The following is a 12,605-nucleotide window of genomic DNA, read 5'->3' on the forward strand; positions in this document are numbered from 1 at the left end:
TTTATTTATATATTTGTTTAAAAAAAACTCATATAAGATGTAGTAAATGGGTTTCTATAGATAGATTCAAATACATAAATAAAAGTTGAATATATGTTTGACTTCAAATGTTATACGTGTTTATTTCGATTAAATTCGTACAGTTGTTGATGTTGCTGATGCGAAGGTTTCACTTAAATCGTATTCGATTACAACCTACAAAAAACACAGCACATTTATACTCTAAGAAATTTCCAGACTATGATAATACAATTTATTTTACACTATACTTATTTTTTATAAACATTATTTTACAACGAATCGATTATCGAACTGCCATACGAATTACCGCTAATTTATCAAGCATTCTCTCTTTTCTTTACTCCATAGCATTATATAATAATTAAAATTGTGTTAAAATGTAGTTGTTGTTGTCGATTAAAACAGCCTTACAATCACACGCCAGGCATGCTGCTAATCAATTAGAAGTAGGATAACCAATTAGTAAAAAGCGTTAAATCTAAGCACAGCACATTTGTTTATCGTAAATAATATGTTGTTAAAAATCACAGGCACACACACACACAGACACACACACTCTTTATATATAGATAAATTTGCAAATGACTCAGCCCGTTTGCAATTGCAGTTATATTATTTATCTACTAGTTATTATTACACTAATACGGGACACATAATTTAGTTACGATCACAATTATATTCGTACAATCTATTACATATGTATATATACCATATTACTTATATTTCATATAAGAACAATTTAAACAACAATAAAAATTGACGTTAATATGTTTTGATATTTCCAATGCTGAAATAAGTTAAGTTTGGAGTTAATTTTCTTAAGACTCAAGGACATGAAATAATGAAATTCAAAATATTATTTTATAGGGGTCCTTCTCATATATAGCTATATTAATAATTTTGAACACGAAGCGTATTACTATAAAATTATACGACCTTTTACTACGGACGAAATTAAAATTGGGTCTAGATGAGATTTGGTTTAATTTAAACTTAATCACTTAGATAAAATTAGTGATTAACATGATCCTTATATAAAAGTTAAAAGTTACAGCCTGTAAATTTCCCACTGCTGGGCTAATGACCTCCTCGCCCATTAAGGAGAAGGCTTGGAACAAATTCCACCACGCTGTTCCAATGCGGGTTGGTGGAATGCACATGTGGCAGAATTTCAATGAAATTAGACACATGCACACACGATGTTTTCCTTCAACGCCGAGCACGAGATGAATTATAAACACAAATTAAGCACATATAGAGTGATAAGATGAGTGAGAAGATACACGTGTTCTAACCACTGGGCCATCTCGGCTCCTTATATATATATATAAGACATTATTTATATTTCATTCACGTTCATAATATAATATATAAAAATAAAAGTTCTTTAGAAATGTAGAACACCGGTGACCTCAAAAAGATGAAATATGCGTAAAATTTTTACTTTCGAAATTCGAAACCATTATTATAATTTAATTCGGAAGTCGATAAAAAATATGATTTCAAAAATACATTAAAACAAGATTTATAAATAAATATCGAGGTTTATTTTTGATTTTTTTATAATTTACAAACATTACCCAATAAGAGGAACTTGAGGGGAAAAGGACTAAGTAGGAATTTGTTAACGATTTTTGAACGAATTTTATTACGTAGTGATGAGTTCGAAAATAAAATATGAGGAATTGATTTCTTTCATACAACCCTGTCCCATTTAAACATATAAACCAAATTATTTTTTTACTAACATTTAACATAATATATACAATAGTAAAAAAATCAATTATGATTTAACATAATACATTAATTGACTGACTAACATACAAATCAGGGAGTGAAGCGGGGATTAAATATTCTCTGTAAAATCTTTACTTGTTGAAAGATGCTCAGAAAATATCCTTAAAAATAATTTGTATCCACGAGAAGGGAATTAAAAAAGTAATTAACTCATGATGAACTTTTGTATAGATATGCGTTATTTATCAAATTAAAGGTCTAAAGAATTATTATTAAACAAATAATATCAAAAAATATGTAATAATATATAACTTTTTGAACATTTAAAAAAGTCTTTTATATCTGTTTTCCTACTAAGGAGTACATTCTAGTTAGATTAAGTGACCGTCCCATAAAAATAATAGCATGGCTGTCAAATTTGTATTCTGTGAAATCTTAGTTAATGAATTGCAGACAATTTTTGTGAATTAATTCTCCCCATTCTCCTCAAAAGCTCGCGAATTGTGTAAACAGATTGTTGACTTAAAACATTTTTAAAAATAGAATTTAACATAATAAAAAGGCAAATTGGATTCATACCTTCACAGTACAACAACTTACTTCGCCTTGTTGCTGCGCTAATATAATGTTATTGTAAGTGTTATATTATTTTAGTTATTAAAAAAAGTTTGTCATATATTCAACGGTTTTGTATTTGTGAATTTTTTTCTTCAAAATAGATAAATATAAGCGAAAATTTCCAATGGAGTTATTCTGTAAAACCTTATTCGAAACTCACTGCAAACCACCAATATGAAATGTCAGGATATGATTACGTCAACAAAAACAACAACAGCCTGTAAATTTTCCACTGCTGGATTAAGGCCTCCTCTCCTCCCTTTGAGGATAAGGTTCGGAAAGTATTCCACCACGCTGCAATGCAGGTTGGTAGAATACACATGTGGCAGAATTTCTATGAAAACATGCAGGTTTGCTCACGATGTTTTCCTTCACAGCAGAGCACGAGATGGATTATAAACACAAATTAAGCTCATGAATATTCAGTCAGTGGTGCCGGCCTACGTTTGAACCCGCGATCATCGGTTAAGATGCACGCGTTCTTACCACTGGGCCATCTCGGTATATAATTTGTTCTATTAATCATAAACCAACCAACCTTTAAGAACCAACGGTAACAATGATAATTTCCGAGTGCACAGTGTTGATGCATTTTTTCTCGGTCACGGCATTCACTTCTATAATAAGATTTCAGAGTTATTTTTAACTTAACATATTGCATGTCAGAATAACATTGGCAAATAAGGCATATTACTCAATACAAGATTTTATTCATGTTAAAAAGAGTAGTGTTACTTGTTTAATTTGACTCGATTGATAAATTTATAAACATTGTAATTAAAATGATTGTTAACAGTAACTACTAAGTTTCTTGTCGTTTATTCTCTACATTGTAAAATCTACATTCGGAACCGGCGGTCAATTTACATTTAATTTAATTCTGTAATATTACAAAGATTTTATGAGCCTACTTAAATAAAAAAATAAGCATAATTGAATTGATTAATTCAAATCTTATTAAGATACTTTATTAGTTGGTGGTTTGGGTGTAACCGTCGAGGTAGATGCCATTGTATATTAAACAGCTAAACAATAATACGATACAACTTAGATGTAGCATCGGCAAATTCAATAAAATCGATTACTGCCGATTTATACAACCAATAGAAATAGCTCCCTATGGCGCCATTATGGCGAAGCAAGGGCATGTAAATCGAAGTGTCAAATTGACGAATATTTTAGATCATATTACAGTTTGTGTAAAGATCATATTCACATATGAATTAAATATTTATAATTTGGGATAGCGTACTTAATTCGGATGTGATCGAATTTTGCCGATAAGTTGTGTCGTACTATTCCTGTAGTTACACTGGCTCATTCGCTCTTCAAATCGGAACTTAATACCAGTAGATTGTTGTCCTTTCCTAAAGTATAATCGAAAACAGTTTTTGTAATACAGCCATAGTTTACCGATTTTGTACAAAATATATACGGAAACCTTCTTTCATCGCTTTTTTATTAGTAAAAAGTATATTAAAAACCGTTAAATAGTTGAAAAGTCGTAAACCAAGATACAAGCAGAAAAATAAAGCGACTTCATTTTATGCTATTTACAAAGACAACGAAAATGAAACAAATAAGCTTCATCGTACGAGATCGGGAATACTTATCAAAATACCGAGCAATTTACGAATTATGCTTTACAGTAAATATATCCAGATGCATTAGCCGCCGGCCGCGCCCGGTGGACTGTGTACTCGTAATGTGTGTGGAACAAATAGCGATTATTCCACGGCGAGTCTCATTTATTACTACTATCTAAAACTTTCCGAAACATCTCGCCAGTTGGAGATTTATTCCGAATGTGAAGTATTAATGTTCGCGAAGGGAATACGAGCGAAAATCAACTAAGATAATCCACTATTAGTATAAAAATATAGCGTATTGATATAAATATGCGATAATCATCTGCTTAATTTGTGTCTATAATTCATCTCGTGTTCGGCGGTGAAGGAAAAAAATCGTGAGGAAACCTGCATGTATCTAATTTCAATGAAATTCGGCCACACGTGTCCACCAGCCTGCATTGAAGCAGCGTTGTCGAAAGTACTCCAAACCTCCCCAAAAGGAGAAGAGGCCTTAGCTCAGCTGTGGGAAATTTACAGGCTGTTAATGTAAAATGTACATAAATAATGTTTTCATTTGTCATTCAAAAGGTACTCAAAATTGAATAGTACCAAGAATTGCTAATGATCATTTCCTTACTATAATTTAAGTTCAAACTACCATATAAAGACTGCCACTGAAAGAAGTATAGAGCGCGCCTACGCTTTTAATGCGCCGCCAGCTCTGGGATCTTAAATGCCTCTTTTAGCTGTAATTACACTGGTTAACTTACGTTTTAAACAGATACACATCTGTAAAATGTATCAGTGTTTGGTGGTGGAATGATCATGTTTGCTAGAACCATTAATTTTAATATGAAATATTATAAATATTAATTATAGTCTTTATTTATTTAGAGAAAAGAATCATAATCATTTTAAAACAATAATAATTTTTCTTTAGAAATACCATCGATGCTTGTACAACTACAACAGGAGCGGCTTCTCAGCTATTTGCATCAGCGATAAATTTTCTAGCTGCAACCCAATGTATCATACCAGAAAGACAACATCATTATGCAGGAGGTAATGTTTGAGACACTATAAATAATTTATTTTTGTTTAATGGTATTAGACAATCAATTTAAGTACTTCAACTCCAAGAATTTGTTTATATCATGTATGTACAGCCACAGTAAGAAAACCTTCGTCAGTTTTCAAATTAATTTATTTATCAAATCGTAAACTCTTAGTAATTTTTGAAACGAAAGCACTGAACTGACAACTGCATATAAAATTAAACTCACATTGTATGATAACTTGGTTCAAAATAGTGTAACATTATTGGACTACGTCTAGTTTTATATCGACATGAAACCTTTTTAATGGCGTAATCAGTCATTACAAATTAAAATTAGATATGATATCTTACTGGAAAAATACTCTCATTGTCATATTTTCTCGATCGGTAAAGCAGATAATGACTTATACTGAGCACCCGAAAATAGCTCTTAAGGTGATGAACCTTTTCTTAACCTGACTGTACATGTGTAGATGTATGTATCATTGCAGTCTACGTCTGATTGTGTTATCAGTATTCATTTTATAACTATGACGGCGCCTCGAGCGCGTTCTAAATTTACCTTTTTTTTAAGTTAAGTTAAATGTTAGATAGAGCTATCTAGTATCAATGTCTATGTTAATTTAATTCAATGTTGGAATTTGTAAGGACGAGAGTGGCAACCCAACTGTGGTGGCAACACTCTAGTGAAACGTCGTTGTGGGCGGCCACCTTATGATTGTCATCCGTGATTGTCACTTTTTGAAAAATAGCCTGGCTGAACGATCGACAACGACGGATCGCTTACGTCCAGTGATTTTAATCTAATTAAATCGCTTAGAAGACGCTATATTTTTGTTAAAAGACTTCATTGTGATAAATAGAACGTTGATTTTTTATCAAAAGTGCCTTTATTTTCGACATACCACGCCTGTGACCGAATCAAGGACTTTGTCAAGTTTAACTACAATGGACCGTCCTGATGAAGGCCGTCAAGAGCCTTTAACTATATGTTTTCCTCAATAATAAACAATGAAATATTAATATTTTGTTTATTCGCTTCAGATCACGAGACCTACGATTTCATCATCATTGGTGGGGGTTCAGCTGGAAGTGTAGTAGCAAGTCGGCTCAGTGAAATAAAAAAATGGAACATATTACTCCTTGAAGCTGGATCTGACCCTCCAATCGAATCTGATGTAAGTATATAGGTAAAATATAATTTATCTTGATTTAAAACATTAAAAGTTACTCATACATTATGTAATTTTGAGGATTTTACCATTATTTCATTGTTATAGATACCATATTTGGAACAATATCTTTTCCAATCTAAATATGATTGGCAATATTATACTCAAAATGATGGCGTAAGGCATCAAGCACTCAAAGCCGGTTCTGTTTATTGGCCTCGTGGAAAAATGCTCGGTGGATGTAGTTCAATTAATGGAATGGCCTATGTCAGAGGAAGAGATTGCGACTTTCAAGCTTGGGAAAAAGCGGGAAATTCAAATTGGACTCCAGAAAATGTTAATTTCTATTTTAAAAAAGCAGAAAGTTTGCAAGATGCTGAATTAACAAAAGATCCTGACATAATAGACGCATATGGTTACAATGGTCCACAAGTAATTAATACTTTTAATATTACATACAGAGATATTACCGAAAAGGTCTTAGAATCATGGGATTACATGGGTTTTAAGCGCGTAAATGATATAAATGCATCAAGATTCAATGGGCTAGGAATATCAGGTATTTTAAGATCAACAGCTGCCAACGGTCGTAGATATAGTACGTACAGATCATATTTGGAACCTAATAGAAAGAGAAAAAATTTAAAAATTATCACAAATGCATTTGTAACTAAAGTTTTAATTAATAGCAATAACCACGCGTATGGAGTTGAAGTCGATATTATGAAACAAAAGAAAACATTTTATGCGAACTTCGAAGTAATATTAAGTGCTGGTGCAGTAAATACTCCTCAACTATTAATGTTATCCGGTATTGGTCCAGCGGCACATTTATTGTCTAAAAACATTTCATGTATTGTCAATTTGCCAGGAGTTGGTAGGAATTTACAAGATCATAATTTAATTCCTATCGCAATTTATGGCGATGAACCAGGAGAGGAAAACGAAGAAGAAAAATTATTTGAAGTTGCAAAATATATGTATAACAAAACTGGACTTCTAGCACATAACATTATTTCTGATATTTCGGCGTTTTTTTCTCGCAATCCAAACATGGCATACCCAGAATTTCAAAGTCACTTAACGGTTATACGGAAAAAAAGTAAATCAATAAAAAACTTTTTTCATAATTACCAAAATGATACACTAAATTCTTTCATAGAATTTAATACAAACAAAGCGTTATATTTATTTCCATTTAACCTTTTGCATCCATTGTCTAGAGGATCAATATATTTAAAAACGTCAAATCCTTACGATCACCCAATAATTAACGGCAATTATTTTAGCGACATTAGAGATTTAGACGCGACAGTTGATGGAATAAAAATGCTTACCGAGATAGTGAACACTCCATATTTTAAATCTATAAACGCATTTGTACAAAGAGTCAATATACCTCAGTGCAATAAATATGATTTTAAAAGTGATTCTTATTGGCAATGCTATGCAATTAACACCTGTAGTACTGTGTACCATCCAGTTGGGACGGCAAAAATGGGCCCAAATCCAAAGGATTCAGTCGTTAATAACTTTTTAAAAGTTTATGGAGTGAAAAGATTACGTGTTATAGATGCTAGTATAATGCCTTCAATCACTAGTGGAAATACTAATGCTCCAACTATAATGATTGGTGAAATGGGCTCTGATATAATTAAAGCAGAATATTTGAGTCTTTAATAAAAAAAATATATTTCAAATATTCAGACGTTAGTTGTTGACTTTTTAATTCCATTGAGTAATTCAATTTAGGAAAAATATATAATTAAAATCCGTCTGAATTAGATGTGGACTATTAATATTCTCGATTACCGAATTTCTGATAAAAAGATCGCATAGTTTTGATGTATAGAGAATAGAGAAGACCTCATTCTGACTTTCGCAAAAAAGTATGGGGGCGATCGATGGATTTAAAGTCAAATATGCCGGCTATGTGAGCCAGTCAAAATATTATCGTACTTCATGATATTATCATGATGATAAAAATATTAGAGAAAGCGTTTTAAGATAAAACTTGTATAAAAAGTTTCTTGTCTCGAGATATTTTTATTATTCAAAAAGTTTTTATTTCAAACTGTGTTTGAAATACTTGAGTGATATTATTTATTTAAATTTTTAAGAAATAAATTAGTCATTATTAAAACATGTCATTTATTATTGACTTTAAAAAATGTAATGGAATAATCTAAAAAGCTCGTTGTTGAAATAAATGTAAGGTAAAGTATTTTGTTTTAAATTTTACAAAACCACTTATCATTTTCATTATCCGAAGTGGATTTATTATGAAGTCAAACTTCACTTATTTCGTATTCCTTACTTTGTTGCCAGAAGTCTCATGAATAAATCCGTTCTCTTTTGCATATAAGAACTCTCTATTCATTGGTAAGTCGCTTAAGAATATATTGCTGTCTTTATCTTAAGTTTTAAGAAAAGTTGCAGTTTTGCATTGGGATAAATTCAATCATCTTCATTTCTGATTTTAATATTTCATATTCGGATTTAAATTTAGTTATTTGAAAAGAGTAATAATGTGAGTTCTTTTTTTATATTATCCGGGTAGGCATATGACTACACTCCACCTGATGGTAAGTGGAAGTGGAGTCCAAACGCGAAGACGACTTGTACGGACAGCATAAATGAGCTGCACTAGTCACCCTCGCAATGTCTGCTTGCAAGATGCCTTTTCACGCCTCGTTTGAATGCACCCAGGTTATAAGAGGAGGGGAACACTTGTGCTGGTAAAGAGTACCATTCTTTAGCGGTGTGACAAGGAAATTTTGCCAAATTTCTTTGTGCGCATTGGGAAAGGGGAAGGAGGAAATAAAGAGAATAATCTCTTTTATGTATAACTTGCGACGTGCTTGGCACGTGTGCTATGCTGATACTAAATATATTACAGTGTTTTTCTTGTTTCATTAATATATTGTCCATGTATTACAAATGTACAAATTTTTTTCTCCCGAATCACTCTATCTATAAAAAAAAACCGCATCAAAATCTGACAGACAGCGATGAGCGACTTTGTTTCATACTATGTAAAGACGTTTCTATTATTATATCGTTCTAAATATAAATATAATTTAACACCATTCCATCGTTTAAGCTGCGGCCATATCTGATGTCGTAGTTATTTTTGTAAATATATTTTTTTTCATTCTTATTTGTTAGAACAGTCTGTATTTTTTTAAAAGTTACTAAAGTTTCTTATAGAAATAAGGCTAGAGAAACAACTATAGATGTATATTATAGAGAATGCAGTTCCTTATTGCGAATTAAATATCAATAATCAGACAGCGCTACTATGTAGTTGTACTATGTGATGATACCAAAGATTACAGGTGACACGTCTGTCCGTGCTCTTAACAATTATGTTAAAGAAAAATAGTGAAATTAGGTATGAGATAGGACAATAAAATTTTATTATTGGGAGCCCATTTAAAATTCTATAAAGGCTTTTTTACAAATTTTTAACGACTTTTTCTAAAATATTTCATACATATGAATATTACACATGAATTTAATATTTACTACCGAATAGATTTAATTTAAGCAGTATTTGGTGAAATATTTTAAAATGATTTCATTTACATTCGATTACACATACAAATACAGTTTAGTTATATTTCCAGAAACTCTTAACTGATATATATGGATATTTCGAAGTTAAAATTACATAAAAATGTTTACTGCATCTCCTGATTTTAATAGACAGCCTGAAACTATTTATTTCTCAATCCGCTTACGCCAAGAGCTTAAAAGATTAAAGCGTTCGTTTTATGAACCGCGTTTTCAATCCAGCGTCGCCAATGTTTACACAAAGTAGCTTTAAATCTAAGCCCAGCAATGAACTGAAGTCTGGATTCCGTGACATCGTATTTTATAACAAATGTATCTTTACTTAAGTTAACGACGTTTTGAGGTAATAAATTGCATGAATAATCCCACGCTCGTCTCAGACTTCATTTTATAGAAACTAAGTGTGGGAGAGAAATTCCAGCTATTTTATTTAACTTTTTCAGCCAAAACTAACATGGTTTGGTAAAAATTTTAATATAATATCATGATTTTTTATATTTTTATGGTAATGTAGTTGCTGTCAAAAGTTCATTCGCATTCTAAGGCTTGATAGTTGGGTGCTAGGCAAAAAAAAAAGACTAACGTCTTTCTAGGAGTTCAGGTTTGCTATACATAATTTTTTTATTAAATTTGGTTATTTCGGTTTGGTAATAAAAAAGTAAATATCAGAGAGACATATATAATTAGTATAGATTAATAAATTTAGAATAATTCTAGCTTTAGAAGAATTGTAAAATGAGTAATAAAATGCTATGACTGTTTTTATAATAAATTTTATGCGTCTTGTAATGTAGTCATGAATATTAATGTATCGATTTGTTAGAATGAATATTCTACTCAACAATATATTTTGACGTCATCATATTTTGTCGACAGTGGCAAATTAATCAAAACTGGAGTGCTTGTGATGTGTTGATGTAAAAGTCTAAGTAAAAACTTAAGATTATCTTATATATAAGATATCGATCGTATATAAGTCGTGTAAAAACTTTTACGATTGTTTTATGCTATGGTGTATAAAAGGTGTATTTTTTATCGTGTTATTAGGAATTCCTAATAATTATAATAAGCCGAGGCGGCCCAATAGTTAGAAAGCGTGCATCTTAGCCCAGCAGTGGGTAATTTACAGGCTGTTACTTTACTTTACTTTATAAATAAGTAACATCAAAAATAGAAAAAACAAAACTAACAATAATTGGTAAATTTTAGTCGTTTGCCGATATATGCATAACTCAAGGTCTAAATTCAAATCAATACCAAAAATATACTTTATTCAAGTAGGCTTAGGTAACAACTATTTTAAGTGAAGCTACCACTGGTTCGCAAAGTAAATTCTACCGAGAAGAACCGGTAAGAATAACAGTAGTTACTATTTTTCAATATTTAAGAAAACAGTCAATATTAGTTAATTACAATTAATATCTATGTAAGTTATCCTGCCTGGAAGTCAACTAGTATAATTCCACGCTTTTTTACTAATTGACTTTCATAAGCTTTATAGAATACAAATTTTAAGATTGAAATTTGATTTTTTGAATTTTCGTTAAAGGTAAGTTTAGTGTGGCAGGGAGAGGTGTATCCATTTTAGTTCGCTATTTCCTTTGCCAAGCTAACAAAAGGTAAACATGAGTTGGCCCCTTGTAACGTACCTGAACGTTTTAAACGTTTGAGGGGATAACAAGGTATTTTGTAGCTACGTGCGTTATACGTAAATTCTGGTATAACGCTTGAATCTAGACGCTGAATATAAAGATTAAACTTGAACAAAAAATAATGTCACAAAGGTTACTCTTCAATATTGAAGCGTCATTTTACAGTCGGGAGAGATTTCGATGTATCAAAATAGGTTTTAGGAATTAATTTTTAACAATTTTAGTAATTTTTGAATGTACACTTTTGTTGTTATCTATACTAATAAATAAGAAATCAGACAATGAGGGATGCCATCAGGTCCACTCGACTTATGAATATCCAAGGAAAGAAGTGCTTTGCGAACTGCACTTTGCCGGAATTTAACCTCCGGCATCGTGGTATCACACCGCGGAATTGTCGGTGGAGACTTTCCTTGGTCATCCAGAGTCGAGTTCGACGCGAAGAGAGTGCCTAAAAGATCAGCTTTCTCTTTCGCGGTATGGGCCAATGACTCACCGTCCCTGGGCAGAGATGGAAACGAAGGCTGACAGAAATTCCCTAAGACAGCCTTAGCGAGAGACCAGAACGCACGTGTTCCTGAAGGGAGGCGCACCAGTCTTTCGCCAATTCTGCCAATGTACTCCGTCTTCGCCCTAGCAATCACGTTTTTGAGGGACCTAGAGGCAGAGTTATATTCCTTTTTGAATGCGCTGGTATTTACATCACGAGACGCAGATGCATTAGCCCAGGTTTGATAGCGTTCCCACTTTCGGCGTGATGCCGTTTTGCAGAAGCGACCAAACCAAGGCTGGGACTTGCCACCGATGGGTACTTACTCTGTAAGGAAAGAATAGTTCCATACCCTGAAGCACCACATCGGCAACAGAGTCAGCAGCAGCGTTCGGATCATCCGGCGAGAAACAAATCTGCCCCCATGGGTAAGATGCAAAAAAAGACCGCATCCCATCCCAAACCGCTGACTTGTAGTGCCATACTCGGCGGCACCCAACAAAGCGAGGCCTTGAGTACCGCATAACCGGCACTGTACTCCGGACGAGACAGTGGTCCGACGAGCCCAGAGGGGGATCGACGGTAACCTGATAGCCATCCGGATGCGAAGTCAGCAGAAAGTCCAACAGGGAAGGTGTATGATCCTCCACATCCGGTATTCGCGTTGGCGAGTTGACCAGTTGTGTCAGATCATATGCTAGAGCGAAGTCC

General features: G+C 32.7%; 1 protein-coding gene across 1 annotated transcript; it reads left to right on the top strand.

Annotated features, from left to right (window-relative positions):
- Positions 1-2,555: 2,555 nt before the first annotated feature.
- On the top strand, positions 2,556-7,856 carry LOC124529828 (ecdysone oxidase-like). The gene is made up of 4 exons (XM_047103749.1): positions 2,556-2,596; positions 4,888-5,009; positions 6,049-6,182; positions 6,285-7,856. The coding sequence occupies exons 1-4, from the start codon at positions 2,556-2,558 to the stop codon at positions 7,854-7,856; spliced, it is 1,869 nt and encodes a 622-aa protein (XP_046959705.1).
- Positions 7,857-12,605: the final 4,749 nt, after the last annotated feature.

The sequence above is a fragment of the Vanessa cardui genome, chromosome 5 (assembly GCF_905220365.1).
Source record: "Vanessa cardui chromosome 5, ilVanCard2.1, whole genome shotgun sequence".
NCBI lineage: Eukaryota > Metazoa > Arthropoda > Insecta > Lepidoptera > Nymphalidae > Vanessa > Vanessa cardui.